Source organism: Stegostoma tigrinum, chromosome 29 (genome assembly GCF_030684315.1).
Source record: "Stegostoma tigrinum isolate sSteTig4 chromosome 29, sSteTig4.hap1, whole genome shotgun sequence".
Lineage (NCBI taxonomy): Eukaryota > Metazoa > Chordata > Chondrichthyes > Orectolobiformes > Stegostomatidae > Stegostoma > Stegostoma tigrinum.
The window spans coordinates 41,995,024-42,021,030 of NC_081382.1; the positions used below are offsets into that span (position 1 = coordinate 41,995,024).

General features: G+C 40.1%; 1 protein-coding gene across 10 annotated transcripts in view; it reads left to right on the forward strand.

The window, feature by feature from the left end:
- Positions 1–26,007, forward strand: part of sptan1 (spectrin alpha, non-erythrocytic 1) — a 110,004-nt gene that overhangs the window by 41,572 nt on the left and 42,425 nt on the right. For 6 of the 10 annotated variants that reach the window (XM_059638348.1, XM_048559275.2, XM_059638347.1 and 3 more), the window contains 14 exons: positions 1,777–1,836; positions 4,348–4,546; positions 6,471–6,569; positions 8,223–8,261; positions 8,950–8,985; positions 12,934–12,981; positions 14,699–14,790; positions 15,030–15,174; positions 17,052–17,233; positions 19,043–19,142; positions 19,908–20,105; positions 21,599–21,745; positions 23,283–23,386; positions 25,592–25,754. In XM_059638348.1, the coding sequence (XP_059494331.1) occupies positions 1,777–1,836; positions 4,348–4,546; positions 6,471–6,569; positions 8,223–8,261; positions 8,950–8,985; positions 12,934–12,981; positions 14,699–14,790; positions 15,030–15,174; positions 17,052–17,233; positions 19,043–19,142; positions 19,908–20,105; positions 21,599–21,745; positions 23,283–23,386; positions 25,592–25,754 (1,612 nt within the window). The remainder of the gene's footprint in view (positions 1–1,776; positions 1,837–4,347; positions 4,547–6,470; positions 6,570–8,222; positions 8,262–8,949; positions 8,986–12,933; positions 12,982–14,698; positions 14,791–15,029; positions 15,175–17,051; positions 17,234–19,042; positions 19,143–19,907; positions 20,106–21,598; positions 21,746–23,282; positions 23,387–25,591; positions 25,755–26,007) is intronic. The other 4 variants (XM_059638350.1, XM_048559274.2, XM_048559276.2 and 1 more) reach the window with 2 other exon arrangements.

A 26,007-nucleotide genomic window follows, 5' to 3' on the forward strand; every position in this document is an offset into this window, starting at 1 on the left:
AGGGTCCTGAAATAAATAGGGAGAGAGGGGGGAGGCGGACTGAAGATGGAAAGGAGAGTATAGGTAGGGAGGGGATAGGTCCGTCCAGGGAGGACGGACAGGTCAAGGAGGCGGGATGAGGTTAGTAGGTAGGAAATGGAGATGCGGCTTGAGGTGGGAGGAGGGGGATAGGTGAGAAGAAGAACGGGTTAGGGAGGCGGGGACAAGCTGGGCTGGTTTTGGGATGCAGTGAGGGAAAGGGAGATTTTTGAAGCTTGTGAAGTCCACATTGAAACCATTGGGTTGCAGGGTTCCCAAGCAGAACATGAGTTGCTGTTCTTGCAACCTTTGGGTGGCATCATTTGTGGCACTGCAGGAGGCCCATGATGGACATGTTGTCTAAGGAATGGGAGGGGGAGTTAAAATGGTTCGCGACTGGAAGGTGCAGTTGTTTATTGCAAACCAAGCAAAGGTGTTCTGCAAAGTGGTCCCCAAGCCTCCACTTGGTTTCCCCAATGTAGAGAAAGCCACACTGGGTACAGTGGATACAGTATACCACATTGGCAGATGTGCAGGTGAACATCAGCTTAATATGGAAAGTCATCTTGGGGCCTGGGATGGGAGTGAGGGAGGTGGTGTGGGGGCAAGTGTAGCATTTCCTGTGGTTGCAGGGGAAGGTGCCGGGTGTGGTGTGGTTGGAGGGGAGTGGGGAGCGGACAAGGGAGTCGCGGAGAGAGTGGTCTCTCCGGAAAGCAGACAGGGGTGGGGATGGAAAAAATGTCTTGGGTGGTGGGGTCGGATTGTAGATGGCGGAAGTGTCGGAGGATGATGCGTTGTATCTGGAGGTTGGTGGGGTGGTGTGTGAGGATGAGGGCGATCCTCTTAGGGCGGTTGCTGCGGGGGCGGGGTGTGAGGGATGTGTTGTGGGAGATGCGGGAGACGCGGTCAAGGGCGTTCTCGACCACTGTGGGGGTGGAAGTTGTGGTCCTTGAAGAACATGGACATGTGGGATGTGCGGGAGTGGAATGCCTCATCCTGGGAGCAGATGTGGCAGAGGCGAAGGAATTGGGAATAGGGGTTGGAATTTTTGCAGGAGGGTGGGTGGGAGGAGGTGTATTCTAGGTAGGTAGCAGGTGCATTGGGCTGTTTTGCACTTGAACTTTTAAAATTCTGAGACTTGTACTGCCGACAATAGATTTCCACCAAGTTTAGAAGAGCAAGATATATCTTAATTGAAACATACAAGATCCTGAGAGGCCATTTAAAAGGGTGCACATGGAAGGGATGTTTCCAGTTGTGTAAGAATCTAGAGCTAGTAGGATCTCCACAATGCAGAAGATGCCTCTTCAGTTTTGCCAGATCCACTGCAGGTTGTATGTCACTATATATTCTAAGCCAGTTGAGAAATATTGAATTTGAACAACATGCTATAATGTTCAATGTAGTTGTTTAGAAGCAATCATTTTAACTGCTTGACTTCTAGCACTAGTTTGGCATGTAAGAGAGCGGGAGAGCGGGAGAAAATGAACCTTATTATATCTGAAAAATGCATGAAACTGGAAGTTGCATTTATTGGTTAAGAAATTCATTTTTATTTTAGTGGGTACCTCCAGTTGCTTGTTGCTAATCAAGCTGCACTTTTTTTTCAGCAGATGTTTGCTTGCTTTTACCTTTTCTGCTCCTGGAACTTTACTTGCTGATTCTAGCCATGTACTAATTTTCCTTTCTTTAACAGCTGCTTTAAGCCTTTTATCTACTAACGGCGCATGCTATGCTTTGCTCCCTCTGTCTGTCCAGGACTTTGCTAGCTAAGGAGGTTGGCAGCGTTGTGCTCCGCATGAAGCAGGTGGAGGAATTGTGAGTAGGTTTGGCTCTTTCTCAATGTGATGTGATCTCTGATTCCATTAATTTTCACAATGCATTTTCTCTAAAGCTTGTGGGCACTGGCTCTATTTAAATAGATTTAAATCTGATGGAGATGAAGTTTTTCCTCTACCTGACAGAAATGGTGTGAAAACTGGCATTGCTTTATTATTTTAGGTACATTTTTGCTTTTTTTTTTAAACTCTTCAGTTTCTGCCTTCTCCCATTGATGTGGGTAGCATACAAAAAACATGCAAGTGAAGTTTACATTTAAACATCGCTTATAAAGTGACTGAAAGGCAGAGCTTTTCGTGTGGCGCTCATCCAGACTAATCCTCAAGAAACCAAACTTTGAAAGGGAATATCAATTTATACAGCATAAGAGGGCACTGATTTAGTTGGCAATGAGAAACTGCAGACTGTCAATCTTAGCTGATCAAGCTTGGACCAGAAAGGCCTTGAAGACTCTAATCCAGGTGTCCCTTGTGAGATACTTTGGAGACTGCCCATCTTTGTTGCATTCTGCAGGGCAGCCAGTTGGAGTTCACCTGCCAAATCAGTGTTTTTAATCCATTTAACTAAGCTGGACAGTCAGTAGTTCTTGCTGCTATCAGTGGTTGGCATGAACATTTCTTTCCTCATTAAATTGAATTTCCCTTATCAACCTCAATTGCAAGACCAAACATTTCAGCCTCGTGTCTTGTTTTGATCGTACTCAAGTTTTGTATAAACAAGTAAATAAAACTTAAATTTCTGAAACCTTAAAAAGTCATTTTCAAAACTGTAGGGTGCAGTTGGCTTTGAGATGTGGTGAAAGTGTTGTATGTCGAGGTGAGTCATATTTTGTAAGCTTTCAACATCTTCAAATACAAACATACAAATTAGGAGCAGGCATAGGCCGCTCAGCCCTTTTTGAGCCTGCATCGCCATTCACTAAGATAATGATTGATCTTTTTACTCCACATTCCCACATACTCCTGATTTTAACCTTTTCACTCCCTTGCTTATCAAGAACTTATTTTCCATTTACCTTAAAAATTCAAGGACTCAATTCCTCAAAAGCTGGTGGAATCACCGTTCCAAGATTCATGTCCCTGATTTCTCCTCACCCCTGTCTTAAATGAGGAGCCCCTGTTTATTTTTAAACAAAACACCCCACCACCACTACCGCCCAATTCTTCTGGATTTTTTTTTCCCCACAAGAGGAAACCTCCTTTTCCACATGTGTGCTTTTTCGAAACCGCCCCCCGCAAATACAGGATTTTAAATGTTTCAGTCAAGTTGCCCCTTGCTGTTCTAAACTGCATAAGACCATCTTTCCATTACAGCAATTAGTCTCGCAAGCCATTTCGGAACTGATTCCAAAGCATTTACGTCCATCCTTTACATAAGGAGACCAGTACTGCACACAAGAATCTATCCCTGACAAGTGCCCACTGTATATAATTGAGCATGTTGTATATGATGGGAATTTTGAGCAGCAGAATTTTGAATTGTTATTTACTAAAATTTTGAATTTTCCTCTTGGTACATGTGTTATACTCGTTTCTAAGTTGGTTGATTTTAGAGTTAAGTGTATATTGTTTGTCTGCAGTCATACAAAATTAAAACATTGACTTGAATGTCCTAACAATCATGAACTGCTGAAATAAATCTTTGTTGATCACATCCAGTGACCATACTAGTCTGATCATCTTTTTAAGGTAAAACCTTTTAAGTTTTATGTGATTTAGCTGCAAAATATAAAAGCTAGAATGTAATAATTAAGAACTGTGATATAAAAATATCTGTGCAATATATTAGAATTGGATATGTGATGTATTTCAACTTTTTTTTTAAAGTGGGAATGGATGTACTAAATTCTTAAACTGATGTTCACACAAGCTAAACATGTTGGTGGAATATTACTGATCTATGTTAAAGTATTTCTTCATGGCTTAAAAGAGCATGCAATTTACTGATTTTATAGATTTGCCATTGTGTATACAGTTGAAATCCACGCAATGTATACTTGGAATATCTGATGTCACTTTCTGTTTTGAATCAACTTCACTTTGTTGTCTGAGCATTATTAAAGAAAGCTTTCATACTTTTAAGCTATTTTGCAATACAAAGCTTAGAAAGCACAGTAGATTTGATTCATAAGGTTGAAGGGTATAAGATTCACAAGCTAAGGAGGTAGAGTGAAGTGATGTTATCAGAATTTGTATTGTGGCTTGTAATTTATGGAAGCTAAGTGTTGGTTTTGTAAGAATATGCCCCATCCCTTGTTACATAAGCCTAGTGTTGCTTCAATGCTGATTTGAGTCTCTTCTTCCAAACCATTGAGTAGTAATTGTCAGTTTTTTTTGTTCTTTGGTATATTTTCATTGTTAGATATACTACTCTCCATTGATTTTGCTGTTCATCTTCATAAGCATTTTGGCATTTAAACTATTTGTTTAATTGCTTGTAATTAGTAGTTGGTGTAGAATGACTTTGTTGGGTGTGTTTCTTTTTTTTTAGATACCAGTCAATTCTGGAACTGGGCAAAAAACGTAAGGATATGCTGGAAAAGAGTTGCAAGAAGTTCATGCTTTTCCGAGAGGCAAATGAGTTGCAGCAGTGGATCCATGAGAAGGAGATGGCATTGACGAGTGAAGAAGTGGGGACTGACCTGGAACAAGTGGAAGGACTGCAGAAAAAGTTTGATGACTTCCAGAAAGTAAGTAGTATTTTTAACTTGGAATTGTTTTGAAAGAAGAGAAATGGAAACCTCAGTTATGTAAACTAGATCTGAATACTAGCAGTTTCATCTTCGGTGACCTGATGTATTGACTTAGGGTTGCAGTTTTCTTCCAGTTCACTCATCATGAAAGCTACAGTTGTTAGCTGATTCTGGATGAGGTAGATAAGTGTAACATGCAAATTTAGAAACTTGTTTTGTGTTTTAAATCGTAGAATCATACAGTACAGAAGAGGCCCTTTGGCCCATTTGAGTCTGTGCTGCCATAAAATACACTACTATCCCATACTGGCCCCACTTTCCCGCACTAGGCCCGTAGCCTTGAATGTTATGACACTTTAAGAACTCACCCAGTTGTTTTTTTTTTGAGAAGTTGAGGTTACCAGCCTCAAACACCCTTCCAGACCCCCGCTACACTCTGTGAAAAGTCTTTTCCTCATTTCCCCTCTAAACCTCCTACCTCTCTTTTTAAAAGCATGTTGCCTTGTTCTTGATCTTTCGACTAAGAGGAGCAGCTGCTTTCTATCTACCCTGTCAATGTCGCTCATAATCTTATATCCTGTTATCGGGTCCCCACTCAACCTACACTGCTCCAAGAAAACAGTCCAAGCTTCTCCAGCCCCCCTCAATAGCAAAAAAAGTGCTTCACCCCAGACAACATCTTGGTGAATCCCCTCTGCCCTCTGACTCAGTGCAGCCAACTCCTTCCTGTAATGTGTTGAGCAGAACTGTTCACAGTATTCAGCTGTGGCCTAACAAAGCTCTGTAGCAGCATCATTATCTCCCTTCTCTTTATACTTCACTCAGAAAGGTAAATGTTCCGTATGCTTTCTTAACAACTCTGTTAACTTGTCCAGGCACACCTTTTTATTTTAAGGGATTTATGGACAAGCGCCTCAAGATCCCTCTGGTTCTGTGAACTTGCTTGTGTCCTAGTGGAGCTAAATAGATTGATACCACCTCCGCAAAGTTGTGTATTTATCCAGTTTTGAATTTTCTGTGTGCCAGATTGCCCTACCCTCTACAAATTGCGTCCAGGCATGGTCATATAGTCATCCTCCACAAGCCTGGCCAACTACTAATTCTTTCCCTGCCACTGTGTCTGAGTAGGCAACAGCTGGCTGAGGAGGTATCACGGCCAAACTTTTAAGACTGCAGTTGCCAGCATTTGAGATTTTTTTTCTTTTTCCAGATCACTAGCTGTTGATTAGGAGCAGGGTGCCCTGAATGACTGGCCGACTACCTCGTAATACCCTACTCTGCTACCTTGCCACAGATTAGAGGTTTACTTGGGATCTACATAGTCTCTGGGCCTTGACTATCTTTTGAATTAGTCAGATGATTATTGGGGATGACCTAAGAAAATGGATTGAAAAGAAGATTAGTATCCAAAGTTCTCGAAATTCAGGAATTTCAGTGTTTTTCTGAAATGATAGTTTACTATTTTGAGTCATTTCTAGCTCATTGTTGTGGTGGGATTACTTGAAATATCTGGTTGCTATATTTCTGCAACTAGTTTTAGCTTTAGCAAGCTTCGCCCACTGTCTGACATACTAATGGACTTGCCATGTAGAGGTGATGGTCCTATAAAAGTGAGTATGGTGATGTTCAACAAAATAACTCATTAGTTTCATCTTCAGAAAAGTTACGGAGAATTTTATATTTGTTCAGAAATTTATTTTTGTGCAGTTCTTGTATCTTAGTTACCATAATGTATGTGCTGTTTCTTTACTAAACCTAATACTGTCATTTCTCCTTTGTAAGCTTGAACCTTCCTCTGCTTCAGTTATTTTCCTTGCAAGTTGCAGTTATTTCTACCTCAGCTGCTCCCTTTGATTAAAATTGTACTCGGGATACACAAAAACGTTCTTCAAGTTAAGACTTCCAATTCAACATTTTTCAGGACTTGAAAGCCAATGAGTCTCGCTTGCGAGATATTAACAAGGTGGCAAACGATCTCGAGTCAGAGGGGCTGATGGCTGAAGAGGTTCAAGTAGCTCAGGTACAGTATCACTGCATTTAATTTTCAACCCAACTCTATATTTCCAAAATGAGTTTACTGTTCATTTATGAATCAAGCACATTTCAAAAAAATAAATTCTATAAAGGAATAACAGAGTAAAAGGATTAGTATGTTAAATGCAGCTGAAGTTTTGTCACCATCTTAATGCAAAATAAAAGCTAAACTTTTAAAACTTTTTGCTGTTTGAATTGAAAATTGTGCAGGCAGCACAGCAATTGTGGAAAATCTCCAATTTAGTGTTCTCAAAGCAGACCTCTTTGTGATTCTCTGTGGGGAGAATTGATTCTTCCCACCCAATACTGACATGAGTGTTAGAATGTGGAGGATTTCAAGAAGTTGCCCTTCCAAATCGCACAATTCTGAACATTTGTGATACTCTTTAAGTTGCAACACTGATAATTCACATGCAAGGTTCTGGCTTCCAGCTGCATTCAAGATTTGAGCATGTAATCTGGCTGGACTGTTGAGAGCAGTACTAATGTAAAGACTTACTGTCTGCCTGTTATTAAAAGTTGCATAGCACTTCTTGAGGAACAATATAGGAGCTGTTTGGGGAGTTCTGGTTTTTCCAGTAAATATCATCCGTAAGCTAAAAGCACAAGAAAATGATTTAAGCTAGACATTGATCTTGTTTGCAATTAGTGGCATATTCTGCTAACTTGGCACTGCATGTCCTTTATTTTGAAAATAACTGGCTGCAAAATTACTTTGAGCCATTCCTGGGGGAAAATGTGTCAGGTGCATGTAAGTTGCCTTCACTCTGCACTATTGACTTCAGTCGTGATGGTTCATATAGTATTGTTGTTTAGAAACTTGGGATCTAACTTAAGAGAATGACTTATAGTTTAAGTTTGATTTGTAATTCCGTATTGTGTATTTAGTTTGAAGACATCAATTCCTAAATTTCAATTTAGATTCCTCTTTTTTTTTTTGAGTGGTGATAGGTTATCTGGAGTCTTTTTTTAAACCTGCATTTAAATAAGTTCTTTAAGCTCCTTGAGGCGAATTGTTTCGTGCATTGGGGGAGGGGGGGACAAAGTGTAGACAAGAGGGGCAAAACTAAACTGCTGATGCCTAATGACGGGAATCCAGTAGCACAAAGCTCCATGATTTGCTACAAAAGGTGTCTTAGGTTTATATTTCCTAACTTTATTATACTCTCAATCTAGCCACCTTGTACTTGCCCATATTAAATTTAATATGTGCCATCATCAGCTAACTTCCAACCTGCCCAGGTCTTTCTGCATGTGATAAGCTAAGTCTGCAGATGTGCAGGCAGTTCAATGCGTTAGCCATGGTAAATGTAGAGTTAAGCGATGAGGTCAGGGGTGGGCCTGGGAAGGATACTCTGAGGGCTGGGGTGGACTTGAAGGGATGCATAGCCTCCTTCACTGTAGAGATTCTATGATTTTTGCTGTGTAGTCTCAATTATTTGGTAAGATGTTTATATGATCTTCACAGTTTTTGTTATTTATAAAATAGTTCTGACACTAATCTGAAGTCTGTACCAGTTACCTTCCTTTCTGGTCTGTGTATGGTTGTTATCACTAACTGTAAAGCAGTTAGTTAGAGACATTTCAGCTTTGTTTTGCTGAACAATTTTTAATGTTATCATTCCTTTTTTCATTTTAGGAGCAACCAGTCTTGGGATCTGCTCCAGGAACTGCCAAGGTATGAGAATTTTGAATAAATAATGAATATGAAATTGAAATGTGAGCAACATTATGAGCAGACCTTCAATCTACGTAGCACCAAATGTTGAATACCAGAGGTTAACTGCTACCGCGTGTGTGTGTGTGTGTGCTCGCTTATTGCCACCACCACCACCCCGCCCTGCTGCCCACACTATTCCTTTATTAACAGACTCATTACCTGTTCTCTAGTTTCATTTTACATATTTGGGTCCAGCTTATTTTCTGCCCTGCTCTGGTGATGAGCATTGTTTTTTAAAATGACCCCTGCATGTATACATTAAAAACGATGAGGGCAATTTGGAAGGAATAGGTAAAGCACTTGAAAGACAGACCAATTTAAGGCTTAGTAGGAATTGCCAATGCTGGAGAATTTGAGATAACATGATGTGAAGCAGAACACAGCAGGCCAGGCAGCATCGGAGGAGCAGGAAAGTTTGACGTTTTGGGTTGAGACCCTTCTTCAGAAATGGGGGAGGGGAAGGGGTCACTGAAATAAATAGGGAGACAGGGGAGGCAGATAGAAGATGGATTTTATGTGTTATCTCCAATTTAAGGCATGTTGGACCTAATACGGACTATATGCAATGTGAACGAATGCTATGAATTAACTGGTCAGCACCAAGTTTCTCAAATTTTTAGTTTATTTTTGTATGTTTTTTCTGTAGGATGAATCTGACTCTAAAACCACATCACCATGGAAGGTATGTGTTTTCTTTTCGTGAGCCCCATGCTATTGATTTTTGAAGCCAACTGATTTGAGCATTCCTATTTACTACAGTTGTCATAGTTGTTCTCATCTACGCATTGATGTTTGATACAGAAATTATCACCAAGACAGCGGAGCAAATCCCTTTTTTTTAACAAACAAAAGTACCTAAATAACATGCAGTGTAACATATCCCTTTTTAAAAAACAGTACAAGTATTTAGCATTGTTTCAGTCTTGATCACAAGCTGCTACTCAATATATTTTTTTATAAGATTGCTCCAAAAAGTTGGTTCATTCCATCCACAGTGCTGTTGTAACAACCCAGATCAGGAAGTAGCAATTCATTGTTATGTGCATTCTTCATTCCTTAACACCACATCGTTCAACTCTGGATGTAAATATGTGAGCTGCACTACAATTTTGGAAATCCTATTTTAAAAGCAACAGGTCGTGCAGTTGTGATAACTAACTTGGATGCTTCAAGGAAAGCCAGACAAAAATTTGGAAGAGAAAGATATGCTGATGGAGGAGATTGTGGAGCTTTGACCACTTTGTCCAGGAAGCCTGCTTTTGTTCTTCCCATTCATGTGTGATTAAATGAACTCTTTTCTCAGCCATCAGGCAAAGCTTCTTTTGCTAATGTGTTTCTTCAAACTATGAAGTGTGCAGCTAAAATAACTAATTGAAATTGGCTTGAGAATGCTCCTCTTTTCAAATTGGATCACCTTAAAGATGAGTAAACTAGTTTTTCTTCTCTGGGTCAGGAATAGACGGGGTGGTGGGAGAAATTTAGACTGATTCCTTTCCAGATTACCATATAGGTTTCTTTGGTAAATCTATATCTCAATGTCTAGTGAAGCTGGATTAATTTTCCTCAGTGGTTACTGCTATGGCTACTTGAATTTGTGTTTGTGGAGTTACTTGCCAGTGTAAGTGAGTGCATATGGAGAGAACATAGAACATTACAGCACAGTACAGGCCCTTCAGCCCTCGATGTTGTTGTTGTGCCAACCTGTCATACCGATCTGAAGCCCATCTAACCTACACTATTCCGTGTACGTCCATATGCTCATCCAATGACGACTTAAATGGACGTAAAGTTGGCGAATCTACTACTGTTGCAGGCAAAGTGTTCCATTCCCTTACTACTCTCTGAGTAAAGAAACTACCTCTGACAACTGTCCTATATCTTTCACCCCTCAATTTAAAGCTATCCCCCCTCGTGCTCAACGTCACCATCCGAGGAAAAAGGCTCTCCCTATCCACCCTATTTAACCCTCTGATTATTTTATATGTTTCAATTAAGTCACCTCTCAACCTTCTACTCTCTAATGAAAACAGCCTCAAGTCCCTCAGCCTTTCCTCGTAAGACCTTCCCTCCATACCAGGCAACATCCTAGTAAATCTCCTCTGCACCCTTTCCAAAGCTTCCACATCCTTCTTATAATGCGGTGACCAGAACTGTACGCAATACTCCCAAGTGTGGCCGCACCAGAGTTTTGTACAGCTGCAGCATAACCTCTTGGTTCCAGAACTCGATCCCTCTATTAATAAAAGCTAAAACACTGTATGCCTTCTTAACAGCCCTGTCAACCTGGGTGGCAACTTTCAATGATCTGTGTACATGGACACTGAGATCTCTCTGCTCATCTACACTACTAAGAATCTTACCATTAGCCATGTACTTTGCCTTCTGGTTACTCCTACCAAACTGCATCACCTCACACTTGTCTGCATTAAGCTCCATTTGCCACCTCTCTGCCCAGCTCTGCAGCTTATCTGTCTCTCTGCAACCTACAGCATCCTTTGTCACTATCCACAACTCCACTGACCTTAGTGTCGTCTGCAAATTTACTAACCCATCCTTCTACGCCCTCATCCAGGTCATTTTATAAAAATGACAAACAGCAGTGGACCCAACACCGACCCTTGCGGTACACCACTAATAATTGGTCTCCAGGATGAACATTTCCCATCAACTACCACCCTCTGTCGTCTTTTAGCAAGCCAATTTCTGATCCAAACTGCTATACCTCCCACAATTCCATTCCTCTGCATTTTGTACAGTAGCATACTGTGGGTACCCTTTATCGAACGCCTTGCTGAAATCCATATATACCATATCAACCGGTTTACTCTAATCTACCTGTTTGGTCACCTTCTCAAAGAACTCAATAAGGTTTGTGAGGCACGACTTTCCCTTCACAAAACCATGCTGACTATCCCTAGTCAATTTATTCTTTTCTAGATGATTATAAATCCTATCCCTCATAACCTTTTCCAACACTTTTTTTACCAACAACTGAGGTAAGGCTCACTGGTCTATAATTACCAAGGTTGTCTCTACTCCCCTCCTTGACCAGGGGAACCACATTTGCTATCCTCCAGTCATCTGACACTATTCCTGTAGACCATGACGAGTTAAAGATCAATGCCAAAGGCTCGGCAATCTCCTCCCTGGCTTCCCAGAGGATCCTAGGATACATCTCATCCGGCCCAGGGGACTTATCTATCTTCACCCTCTGTAGGATTTCTAATACCTCTTGTGAACGTCAATCCCACCTAATCTAGTAGCCTGTATCTCAGTATTCTCCTCGACAACATTGTCGTTTTTAGAGTGAAGACTGTTGAAAAATATTCCTTTAGTGCTTCCCCTATCTCATCTGACTCCACACACAACTTCCCACTACTATCCTTGATTGGGCCTAATCTTACTTTCGTCATTCTTTTATTCCTTAAATACCTATAGAAAGCCTTAGGGTTTACCCTGATCCTATCCACCAACAACTTCTCATGTCTCCTCCTGGCTCTTCTGAGCTCTCTCTTTAGGTCTTTCCTGGCTACCTTGTAGCCCTCAAGTGCCCTAACTGAGCCTTCACATCTCATCCTAACATAAGCCGCCTTCTTCCTCTTGACCAGAGATTCCACCTCCTTCATAAACCACAGCTCCCGCGCTCTACAGCTTCCTCCCTGCCTGACAGGTACATACTTCTCTAGGACACACAGGAGCTTTTCCTTGAATAAGCTCCACATTTCTAATGTGCCCATCCCCTGCAGTTTCCTTCCCCATCCTATGCACCCTAAATCTTGCCTAATCTCATCGTAATTGCCTTTGCCTTTGCCTTTCCCCCAGCTATAACTCTTGCCCAGTGGCATACACCTATCCCTTTCCTTCACTAAAGTAAACATAACAGAATTGTGATCTCTAGCACCAAAGTGCTCACCTACTTCCAAATCTAACACCTGGCTGGGCTCATTACCCAGTACCAAATCTACTGTGGCTTTGCCCCTTGTTGGCCTATCTACATACTGTCAGGAAGCCCTGCTGCACACACTTGTCAAAAACTGACCCATCTATAGTACTCTAACTATAGTGTTCCCAGTCAATATTTGGAAAGTAGGGAAGAAGCTGAGGAGTTCTTGCTGTGAGCAAGCACTGCACAACTTGGGTGGCATTTTAAATGTTCAATACTTGATTTGTGATTTTTTTTAATCTCCAAATCAAATCTGAGCAGTGCAGATATCAGTCTGTAACTTGTTGATGTTATCTGAGCACAAAGGTTAAAGTGCTTTTTGTAGAGGAGCTCACATGCTTCATTCTCTCTGTTTCTCAAATTATTAAAATGACCTATGTATTCTGTTTAACCTGGCAGTCTTTGATTTCCCCTTCATTCTGTCTGTCGTCTCTGAAGGCTTTCTTAACTGTCAGTAATGTATTAATGGTAAAGGGTGTGGCCTGTCTTTCTCATTCTACACTTAATCTGGCTATCAAAAGGGAATTATAAATTTAGTTAACAATTTTCTGTTGATGGTGAACTCTCGCATGCCATGTTCTGTTAGTTCTGAGTGGGCATATTCCTAATTTTCATGTTTCTCTTCACTAACTGATGGATCGTGACTGGTTTGGTTTCCCACTGCTGTGATTCATGGTTGCGGTTTAGACTGTGCGGCAGGCAACATATGCAGTGGCTAGCTTTAATGCCATCAAGGTAAGAACGACTGGATCTGCTCCTGGCACAGCCTTTCTTGCTCCTGTCTCAAATACGTGATGAGCTTCTCATTGTTTTGCGCTACCTTCACTCACTTAGGACAAGGGGCAGAGCACTGTAACACTATTATGGTTAGTTTCGCCAGTGACCCAGCTAGAGTACAGTCCTTCCTTCCTTGCACTTCGTGCTTCTGTTGCAAAGTAAACATGTTGTGTTCATAAATGCTGCTTGCTATATGCCATTGGCAACTGAGCTAACTGAATACTTATTGTAAAATCACATCTTGGCAACGTAAGTTAACCCTTAAAAACAAAAAGCATATTTAATCAGTATTTGAAATATGTGAAATTTATGAAGAAAACCCAAAATAATTTTGTAATCTAGATAATATGAAGCATATGAGAAAATATCAAGCGTTTTGCTCGCAGAAGAGCTAAGTACAATTCGAATCATTGAAAGTATGTGACAGTTGGACTCCATGATGGTCCATAATCTTGTTGATTTGGGGCAGTTTTAAAAATGGCAATGATGGTGAGGTAGAGGAAAAGGAACAAGTGACACAAAAGATAAGGATGGGTTAATTGAAAATTCTGTGAATGCTGATGATATGGGGACAATATGGAACAAAAATAATGTAACTTGGAATATGGCAACAAAGTAGCAAGTGGGAAGAGGATTATGTAGAAGAAGGACAATATAGTGGAGGGGAGGGGAAGAGGAAGATGAAAACAAATGTAATGGAGGTAGTAATTTACTCAAAGAGAAAAGGTAACACCAAGAGCAGTATAGATTTAAATGAGAAACAAAAAATAGGCACAAGTGGACCATTCAACCTTTGAGCCTGCTTTGCTGTTCACTATAATCATGGCTAATTATCCAACTCAATAGTCAGTTCCTGCTTTTTTTTTCCATATCCTTTCGTCCCATTTATCCCCATTTTGCTATATCCAGTGCTGCCTTGAAATCATGAGTTTTTGGCTTCAACTACTTCTTGTGATGGGGATTTCCACAGGCTTGTCACTCCTCCTCTCTCTGGATGAAGAAACTTCTCTGCCCTAAATGGTTTATCCCATATCCTTTAGAATGTGACCCATGGTTTTGGACTCTGCCGTCATTGGGAGCATCCTTCCTACATTTACCTCACCTAATGCTGTTAGAATCTTTGTAGGCCTTGAAGATCTTTACGAGGATGTTACTGAGACTGGCAGATTTCCCCTCAGCATCCTGTGCCCCAGGCAAAGCTTTCGTAGAGGCTTATAAAATCATGAGGGACAGAGAGTGAAGATCTTTTCCCCAGAGTAGGGGAGTCCAAAACTAGAGAGCATAGGTTTAAGGTCAGAGGGGCCATATCTCTTCTGTTACTTAGATGCATATCATTTTGTAACTGAGAAATTTTTAACTAGAATTTTGGATAATCCTGGATCCTGTTACCTACTTGCTGATATGTTGATAGCATGCAGCTATGATGGATTTTTAAAACTTCATCATTTATTTCACAAAAATATACATGTTACAGGTAATACATTAATGGAAAACAGATGGTTTTTTGAATGTGAAATTACATTACAGACACCAAACTGAATGTTTCCAGGCTAGCTATGCCTGAAGTATCTGGTTAAAACCCAATAGTTTTTTGAGTAAAAATATTTAAAACTGCAGTATTATCGGAGTTGAAATGGGTTAATGCTTTCATTTCCCCCCCCCCCACATTTCTCAGGAACTGAATGAGCGCTGGAAATCACTGCAACAACTGGCTGAGGAACGCAGCCAGGTCTTGGGAAGTGCACATGAAGTGCAGAGATTCCACAGGTGAGTAGCTGTGAAAGATTGGAATAACAAAGATCTATCTGTTGATGCACAGAGCCAGAAGTAGGGATGTGTGAAGCTGAGAAAGGAGATTACTTGGTGCTGTCTTTTGTTAGATGCTTAATTGCGAATGTGGATATTTAGAAAATAATTTATTAGGATTGATTTGTTTGGAATTTTGTATAGGAAACTATTTTAATAATATATAGATATCTTTAAGGTTGCTGTTTGATTTTGTGTAGAGATGCTGATGAAACGAAAGAATGGATTGAAGAGAAAAATCAGGCTCTCAACACTGATAATTATGGACATGACCTTGCAAGTGTCCAGGCTCTGCAACGCAAGCATGAGGGATTTGAACGGGATCTTGCTGCTCTGGGAGATAAAGTGAGCTATATTTGTAAACACAGAATTGCAAACTTCTTCTGTAACAAGTGTGCCATAATAAAAGCATTTTGGCCCGTCATGTCTGTACTGGCTGTCCAAAATAAGCAAAGTGACTTTCTGCCGTTTCTCCTGCCTTCCCCCAATCTCTTTTTTTTTTAAAAATCATCAATATTACTTAAATAATGGCATTTTGAATGCTTTGGTTGAACCTGTCTCTGCCATACTTTTAGATGATGCAGTCCAGGCCCAAGCCACTCGCTAAGTGAACAAAGCTTTTGTTTCTAGCATCTCATTCACTGCTTTTGCGAATTATTTTACTTTAAACCTCTGTCTATTCATATTTTACCCATTATCGAGCAAGAACACTTTTTTTCCCTCATTGACCCCCTCCACACACCTCCCAAGATTTGATTGAAATTTCCAAAATCATCTCTTGGTCTTCTCTCCAACTGAAGCAACTTCTTCAATTTGTCTTCATAATTGACATTTCTCATCCCTGGAGCCATTCCTGTAACCTGCTCTGCACACACTTTCCAATGCATTCACACCCTTCCTAACACATGCTGCTCAGAACTGCACACTACTCCAACTGAGCACTAACCAGTGTCCTAAGCAAATTCAGTATAATTTCCCTGTGTGTGCAGTCTACCAAAATGTATTAATTCGCACTTCCACACATTGAACCTCATCTACTGCCTGTAGTAAACTGTTTTTTTAACTTTTTGACTTAGAAATCAAAACTATTCCTCACCCACCCTCCCAACCAAGTTCCCCAGAATGTTCCTGCGGCTACCTCAGACTCCTGAGACCATGTTGGGTATCCATTTTAAAGCAAAAGTGCGATTTGTTATTTTACAATATTTGTTGCAATGTAAATGTAAGTCAGACAATAAGAGTGGCAGTTCCTCAAGACACTGTGCTGAGGGCACAGGAGAAAACCTGTTTCAAATAGGCCGCAATCAGATGGAGAACCCTATGTGTAACAGCAGTGGGGTGAAAATAAATGGTAAATGCAGATAACGCCACAGGTTGTAGATTAAGAAGCATAGAATAGAAATAGAGTACGTTATCCTAACTATTCTTTTATGAATGATTTTATTTATTGTCACTTGCATTTTGCAGTGAATAATGCAGTAAAATACAGCAAAATGCTTCAACACTCTCCAGTGCCGTTTTGAATAGATTTAAGGATTAAAAAGGATAAAAAATGTGAGAGTCCTGAGCCCTAAGCTGGCTCACCAATGTCGCCTGCATTGCCACCACCTCCTCTGCTGCCTGCACTGTACCCACCAACAAGGAGTTACCACTCCTTGGGTGCCATCTCTTCATTGCTGGGCCCCAGGCTGAACCATCACTCTACCCACCACCTTGATGATGATTGGGGTCCTGACTCCAGGTATACCATGCTGCTACTGTTGCAGTTGTTATCTTGCCAAACCCAGGAGTCCCTGGCTCAGCTGCCAGACCAAGCCACTGCTATAGTCTCGCCAACCATCCTGCTGCAGCCACTGTTCACGATGCTGCCACTGGCCTCGAGCATTGGCAAGTCAGTGCTGCCACTACTGCTTCCACTTGCCATGAGGAGCAGTATTCGCTGGGCTTGGGCCTGCACGCAGCCTTGCTACTCTGCCACTATCTTGAATGGGAGTGCTTGAATATGAACCCCAGAATTAAATTTTATTGTGGTTTTTTAAAAAATATAGACATTAGTCCAAAAGGATTGCTTCATTCATTAGACATAGAGGAATTTAGTCTGAGCTAATGCATGCAGGAGCAGAAAATATATTCTGATGTATTGCAAGCCAGTCCTAAATCTGCCGATGTATTTATTGCTATGGCATGTATTACATGATCTGAGTTTTAATTATTGAATGCAGGTGAACTCTCTGGGTGAGACTGCAAATCGACTGATTCAGTCTCATCCTGAATCAGTTGAGGATGTCCAAGAAAAATGCACAGAATTGAATCAGGCTTGGGATAGTCTGGGGAAGCGTGCTGACCAGCGTAAAGGAAAACTGAATGACTCTCATGACCTACAGCGTTTCCTAAGTGACTTCAGGTAAATTTTAAGCACTGCTCCTTCCTCGGTAATGAGGATAAAGTAAAACAAAAGACTATGGATGCTGGAAATCTGAAACAAAACCGGAAATTGCTGGAGCAACTCGGGCCTGGCAGCATCTTGGGAGAGAGAGCATAGTTAACTTTTCATGTCCATTTGAGCCTCCTTCAGATCTGTTTTAATAGATTATATTGCTTTACATCTTTAGTAAGCAAACATCTGAGTAAACTGGTGCAAATGCAGTAGCCAAATTGCAGAAATCTGAAACAAAAACAGAAATTGCTGGTAAAGCTAAGCAGTTTTGGCAGCATCTGTGGAGAGATATTAGTTAATGTTTCGCATCTAGTGACCTCAGAACTCCGAACAGTCCTCAGAGCTTCCTCAGAAAAGAGTTCTAGGAAGGGTCACTGGATGTGAAACATTAACTCAGATTTCTCTCCACGGATGCTGCCAGACCTGCTGAGCTTTATCAGCAATTTCTGTTTTTTTTTCTGATTTCCAACATCCGCAGGTCTTTTGGCTTTTATGCAGAAATCTAGAGGCTAGTCAATTTGAGATTACTTGCCAAACCAGTCCAAAACTCCATAACTCTTGTCATAAACAACAGTATCAGAATAGGATTTGGTTAATTCCATTCTTCATCTGTGTTAGAATAATGGGGAAATCCAAATGCTGAATGAATCTCTGAAACCACAAAATTTCACACTTCTCTTTTATATATAGAAGTGGATTGGGAGATCAGAAAAGTCTGTTCTCCTTGCCTTCAATCTTTTCCCATTTTAATCACCATAGATCAAAGGTCCCGTAATAATACTTGAGTATGCCCCATGTTGAAAGTTATCATTGTTGATTTTCTTTTGTGGGGAAATAAATTTCCCTCCTGGTTTTAAGATATTTTTGTACTATCAGAACTTTGCAAGACAGCGGTTTTTGTTGGTGTTCTGGTGCAATTCCATTCTTGGGTTTTTTTCCTGTATATCTGTGGAGGGGCATGTATCCATACACCTGATTTCATACTGCTGATAAGCAAAGTTCTGTCTCATCACTGCTGAGTTTGAGAACCTATCCTTGCCAGATCTACTACTTAGAATTTCTTAAAATAACAATGTGTTTGATGGCACCCTGACCCTCTAGGTGGGCAAGAAATAGAGGGGTTGTGGAAAACTGAAATTAAAATTTGTGTGAATGCAAAGCGTAAGTGTTAGGAATCAGCACCTAACTATTAGCTGACCTTTTTTGAAATGGTGTATCTTCTGGCGTTTTCCATCTTTTATTGAAAGAGCAGTGGAGGCTGCAATTAATATTACCCACAGTTATAGTGATATAATTAAAATCTTCCGGTCACTGTCCAACAGGTAATCATTGTTCCATAGACAGAACGTTCTGTTAGTTTATTACCTTCTATTTTATGCCATGCAAAGTGAATCATCTGAAACACCATATGTTGGTCTATTACAATCAAAAAAGGATTAAAGTAATTGGATGTCTTTTCATCGTTCAGTCAGATGTCGTAACATGTCTCCTGGCAAAGCTGAAAAGCTAATCATTAGGGTGTATTTTGTGTAGCTATTATGGAGTGGAAATTCTTTCCTAGTCTGTAGAGATACATAGCTCAACTTCTCCAAGCCCAGAAATCACCTGTACAATCAGTCGTCAAGTCTGGCTCATGCTATTTAGGTTGCCATAGCCGATTGCTGTTTAAAGTTCCTGCTGTTTATAAGTAGCTCACTCTCAAAGTTTCACATGTTTGTGTGAGAAAAGTTATTGAAAGCAAGTAACCCAGCTGATCTGCCCTCGTTATTTTCACAGGGATCTCATGTCCTGGATAAATGGAATCCGAGGATTGGTGTCTTCAGATGAACTGGCCAAGGATGTGACTGGAGCAGAGGCGTTGTTAGAAAGACACCAGGTAATAAACAATTGAAATAATCCTGCCCAAAGTTGAGGTTGAAGATTATTAAGTGTTTTTTTTTCTTTTAAAGGAGAAACTTCTGTTTAAGTGGTGGTTAATGCATTGTAGGTTTTTAATCAAGCTTTTGGATATGACCATTCGCTCTGATCCATTGATATGGATTAAAATCCATTCTAGCTGTAGAGCTGACCATGGTCTTGTTTATTTATATCATGTCCGAGTTCTTTTTAAAATAAGCATGCTAGAATGAACTGAGCTGTTACTGTTTTGACAAGGTGTTACGTTTGTGGCCTGCCATGCCAGCTTTATTTGACAACATAAGAAACTTACCTCCAACCTTCAGGGCTCACTTTTAATGATGGCAGAAGGGAATTTTACCCTTATCGTCCATGTGTCTGTTACTGAACATTGTGTCTGTGACTTCTGCAGTCCATTCCATTCTTACAGCATTCAGTAATTTTAAAATTTCCAGTTTATGTTTTTATTTCTTTTTAGCATCTAAGGGGTGATGCTTCACTTTACTGTTCGTGTTGGATGCTGGGAGCACATGTGCCTGTTTTTTTTTTTGGTGCATTTTAATAGTTGTGAAATCAGTGGCTACAATTTTGTGGTTCCATAATTCATGCCTTCGATATGCTGTAGGAATTCTGAATTGGAAAAGCTCTGCCTTTAACATTATACAAATTTATAAAATTAATTTTTTGTTTAACCTTTTGCTTGTTTCCTTTTTTGTGATGTTGAATTTGCTGTTTTTTTTTGCAGGAGCATCGTACTGAAATTGATGCCAGGGCTGGCACTTTCCAAGCATTTGAACAGTTTGGGCACCAGCTGCTTTCTCGTGGGCACTATGCTTGCCCAGAAATCAGGGAGAAGTTGGACATCTTGGAGCATGAACGTGCAGATCTGGAGAAAGCCTGGATTCAACGCAGAATGATGTTAGATCAATGTCTGGAGCTGCAGGTAATGAGACCGCGCATTGTTCTGTGCAAAATGTCAACTAAAAACAAAAATTACTGGAAATCTTCAGAATGTATGAAGAAAGAGGCAATATGTTTGATCGCATTCATGAAACATTTAACGGTCTTTCTGCACTGATTTTGTTTCTAGCATTTTTAGTATTTTATAGCAGCTCATCTTATTGTGTAGTAAGTCTAGCTGATGCCCCAGTTGGAACTTATTCGAGTTCTATTAGGTCCTGCTGGAGAAGTGAACAGTTTCCTGCCCTAGTTTAATTCTGCAGATCACTGGATTTCAAACATTTCTTGAAAGAAACGTCCTGAAAATACGGATAGTTCTAGGGAACACTTCTCCTAAGTATTAAAAGATGGTTTCAAACACTCAAATGATAATCTTGTTAGAGGGAACATTTGGGTAGAAATGCATTTGTGGACAGTAATGCTAAAGGGTTTTAACATAGGCCAAAAAGACAAAAGCCAGCCTTTTGCATCAGAAGTGACAAATATTTGAGTATTTCACAGCAGTTGGAATAGATACTGCAATGTTAGTGAGTTGCAACATGTTAATCTTTATCAGCAACCTTCTTTGAAAACGTTATTGGCTTGTTTTAAGAAGTAATGCAGCAAGGCAGTTGTTAATCATCAAAATGAAAACTTATCTAGGGCTTAGATGTTTAACTGAGGAACTGGGCAGGTTTTGGAGACTGGTTAACCAGTCTGTGTGGAAACCTGCTGACCCTTACCATCTCTCTTTATATAGCATTATTCCTGTTTGCCTTAACTCCCCTTCCCCGAATTTCCCCATTTGAGAGACTGCTGTGTTGATTGGGCTTCTGTTCTGCTCTATGCTCAGTCCTTCTGATTTCTCATTATCAAATAACTTATCTAATTTTTTTATTTGAATGAAGCTTCTTCCACCTACCTTTCTCAGTTTTTGAAGTTTAGTTCACCGTAAATTTGTCTACTTGTTACTGTACTTTGTGCTGTACGCCTTTAAGTTAGACCTTCAGAGTTTCTGATTACACAGCTAAACTTTGCCACCAATGTACAGCTATCTATTATCACTGTCACTAAATTACACCAGTTTCCAAATGCTGTCAGAGTATATTCATTAAAAAATAGATAGTATATTATAGGAAATAGGTCCATAGTGTACTTGGAAGGTGCTTCTAACTTGCATCTTTGCAGCAATCAGTTTTTGTCTGTTGTATTATGTGATCTAAGATGATTAAGACTTTCTATTCTGGTAAGAACTTGAGAGAAGTCATTGTGATTTATATCTCATGTCACATCTTGAAAATTTTATTCCTTGGGTAAATTTAGCAGTCTTGCATTCTAATTTAAAAATGGAGCGTTGTTCAAGCAATTGGTGCCGATATGTTGTCGTTGTATGTAATGAGTCCTCGCTTTCCAGTGAAATGGGAATTTAGGAATGGATGCATTTGTACTTTTGCAGATCAATTCTGGCATAACATTTTGATTCTTTTGTTTTTGTAGCTGTTTAACCGCGACTGCGAACAGGCTGAGAACTGGATGGCAGCACGTGAAGCATTTCTGGCCAGTGATGATAAAGGTGATTCCCTGGACAGTGTGGAGGCCCTCATCAAGAAACATGAAGATTTTGATAAAGCCATCACTGTTCAGGTATCATGGGCAAAGAGAAACCTATTGTAGAAATGGTAATGTATCTAATTAGCCTGCTCAAGTGTAATTCTTTAGGCTCTATTACCTTTCAAATAAATCACAGGTAATTTAAGCAGAAACATGATGGCTGGGTGTAGTAACTTTTCAGAATGGAAAAGTAAGGAAAAACAGCATTTTTGGTATTCGGTCATAATCTAATCTATTTGAGTACATATATAATTTGCACACTTGTGGATTCTTATTTACTTAATGATTTGAGGAAAATGACTAATCACTGAACTTCGTGTGATCTGGAAGTAGTAAACATCCCAAACTATTACTGTAATAGAGCAGTGTGCATTCATAAGCATGAAATTTTTTCTCTGACATTGGAAAAAATAGAGGTGGGTGATGCAGCCAGATTTAACAGGAATTTGGCAGCAGCTTTAGTCTTCGCAGATCTTAGATTTTTACAGATTTTGCATTGTGAAATGTAGAAGTTGACTGCAGGGTACCGCTGGTGTCTGCCAGAGCTAATCCCACTGCCCCACGTTTATTCTGGTGGCTGACAAATATACCGCTACACTGACATCGTCTTGATGGTGGGAATGCTCAGCCAGAGAGGAAGAAATTGTAGAGAGTGAGAGAAAAATAGAGTTAATGCTTGAGGTTTTTACCTTTTGCAGACAATATGCCAGTAGAAAGGCTCAATTCTTTAATATGTGGGATGTCTTTAGATGTTTCACTGAGGGGAATACCTATTGCAAATGAATTAAGATAGGAGACAAACAGTGTTTGTTTGAAACTGAAGGGACCTGAAGCGAGGAAGATATTTGACAATCCGTGTGTAGTAGCATGATTAAGGAAGATGAGTAATTGTATAAATAGGTTAGAACCTATTGTGACCTTGCAGTACATTTATCTGTAATGACCAGTTTCGACCACTTGAAGTGCAGAAGCATGCCTTCAGCATAGCAGTGCCACTCAGTGCTTGAAGATAGATATTACAATTCTTTAAGCTACTGTCTTTGGGACTGTTTTAGGCATATGCAGTGGAGTTCAGTGAGCTGTATGTAAAATCTCAAGTCAAATTTATTATTAATTTAGTTACTTCAAGCTGAAAATACCAATCGATCTAGCTATTAGTGATGCACGATTTATCTAATGGTAACACACTTTTCACGTCTTCAAACCTTCAGTACTCAAATACAATATGTCATTAAATTAGAAGTGTAAGTATAAATTTAGTCATGATGCCTGAACCAGGTTTTCAGAGCTGCACTGGCTTCAGGTTGGCAAAGAATTAAAAAAAAAATTCTATTGATTTACCAGAAAATATAAATTACAACCCAAATTCTATTTGAAAAATGTTAATGCTGCGAGTGACTTGCACGGAATTCAAGGAAAGAAACCGTTGCATGGTAACCCTATGTATCCCAGTCCATCACAAATGGTCACAAAGTGTTTGTTATGTAATTTTATGTCAATGAAGAGAATCTTTGAGTGAAAAGCTTCATCAGAAATTTATTTTGTTTTATTTTGATTTTTATTATAACAGGAAGAGAAGATTGCAGCATTGCAAGCCTTTGCTGATCAGCTGATTAGCTCTGACCATTATGCAAAGGATGATATTTCAAATCGTCGCAATGAGGTGTTGGACAGGTCAGTGGCTCGAAGTTTAAGTGATTTGTTGAAAGCAAATGGACTGTTTTGATCAAGTCATTGGGCTTTTATTGTACAACTGAATTTTAAGGTTTAAACAAAAAAACTGAATACTGTCAGCAAAGATATGATCTGCAACCAAAAAATATTTGTAGCAGGAGAAATAGAATTAATATTTTTAAGTCCAGTCTGACTGACTATTTTTATTTGAATCTGGAGGCCTATTGGTCTGAACTTTTTAGGAGATCCAAAGAACTGTTATAATGGACTTGAAGCATTTAACACCTGTTTCTGTCTCCACTGATGCTACTAGACTTGCTGAGTTTCTCCAACAATTTGTTTTTATTTGAAGCATATAATATTGTATTATTGATCTTTAGTCATCCTTTTTCCTCGTCCAGCACTGTCAATCTTGTATGTCTACCCCTGTGACGTTGCAGCTTGGCTGTGCTACAATGGCCTATAATTCTTTTCCCATTTCTCTCCCAAGCTTCTCAGTTAATAAATGTACTTGGAATTTCTATCATTTGACATTCTCTTTACTGTTCATCTTTGTATAGTTGTCAATTTCCACTGCTCTGAAGTTACTCTTGACTTCAAGAAAATAGGAGCGTGAGTAGACTATTGGAGCCTTTAGGATTACACTAACAGTCATAATAATCATGGCTAATCGTCCAACTTGGTATCCTGCCCCGACTGTTTCCCTATACCCTTTGATCCCTTCTATCTCTGAGAACTATGTCTGTCTCCTCCTTCGAAGGCATTCAACATTTTGGCCTCCACAGTTTTGTGTGGCAGAGGATTCCACATACTTATTGTTCCCAGGGTGAAGAAATTTCTCTTCATCTCTGTCCTAAATGGCATCTGCGTTCTTAACTCTGACTTCTGGTTCCGGACTGTCTGGCCATTCAGAATATACACCTGCATTTGAATGCAAATTTCTGAGGCATTCCAGTTGAGAAGCAAGGTTCTACTGGGCTCGACATTAACTTGTTCCTCTTTCTCCACTTGTGCTGCCAGGCCTGTTGAGCTGCTGCAGCATACTTTGTTTTTTCCTGTGTTTATCCTGTCTAATCTTGTTAGAATTTTATAGGCTCCCATGAGATCCCCTCTCATTTTTCTAAAATCCAATGAATATAGAGTCCTACCTGATTCAGTCTCACTTTATACAGAAGACCTACCATCCCAGAAATCAATTTGATTGATCTTTGCACTCCCTCTTTGGCCAGAACATCTGTCGTCTCATTGGGATACCAAAACGACGCAAAATCTGAGTGTGGTTTCACCAAGACCCTGTACTCGAATCCTCTGCCTGCTTCATAGCTGTACCTGTGTGCTTTCTCTCAGGGACAATCAAGTCACCCTGATTTTTGGCTGTTGTACCTTTTTTCCCATTCCCAAAATATCAACATTCCGCTGTCTGCCTTCCTGTTTTGCTACCAAAGTGGATAACCTCACAATTATTGATATGCTATACATTTTGCCCACCCACTCAATTTGTGCTCGACTCCTGTAACTGATCAGCCAGTGCCAAGCCTGAATAAGCAGGACATTCCTTCAAGTTAAATTTGACAAGCCTGAAACTTCCCTCTCCAACCACTTACGTAATCTATGCACCTTACCCTCACCTTCATACCCCATAAAGCACACCTTCAGCATTTTGTCTGAAGATTGCAAATTCTAAGTACGACTGCAAAGTAATTTTCATTTCCTCCCTCCATTCCTATTTCTGCCTCAGGTCTACTAAGTCCTTTTGTACACTGTGCTTGCCAACCTTAGCTTGTTCCCAAATCCCAATTCATTGAATTTAAATTATTGACCTCAAATACACGTCGTACCATGACCTCACTCCCCCCCCCCCCCCCCACTCTAAATTTGCATAACTTTTTAAGATCCTGCCTGTGTGTTTGTTCTCTGGTTCTGCCCCCTTTCCCCTCCAACATTCAGCAACAGAGCTGTCAACATTCCTACTCTTTTTATATATTGGAAAATCTTCCTAAAATCTATTCCCCCATGTTATCCCATTCCTTTCCTCCAAAAATTTCCCCTGTGCCTACCATTTTGATTATTCCTTAATTTGTTATTCTTAGCTCACTTCCCGAAATGGTTTTCTTATTACCAGAACGGTCTCGTGGAAATGCTGTGTGCGCATCCAACTGAACCTTTTTAAGAAGTTTGAATCTCACTCTTAAAATGCTTTGGTAGGTGGCGCCGCTTGAAAACTCAGATGATCGAGAAGAGATCTAAACTTGGAGAATCACAAACCCTGCAACAGTTTAGCCGGGATGTAGATGAAATTGAGGCCTGGATCAGTGAAAAGCTTCAGACTGCTACTGATGAATCTTATAAAGATCCGACAAATATTCAGGTACTTATGCATAGTGTACGTTTCTTTCCGTAAACTTGAGTCTTGCAGTTCGTTTGCCTGTGCTTAAAATGGGCTACCTACTCTAAGGCTTTTAAAAGCTGTGCAAGAACTCCTTGCAGTGTCTTTCACTTTTTTGCCCCATGTTTTGCTTTTCGGGGGGGGGGGAAAAAAGTCACCTGCTACGCTGTGGGAATATGTCTGGCCTCTGCCTGATGCATTCTCTTGTCACTGCAGTTAAGTCTGGAACTGTGTG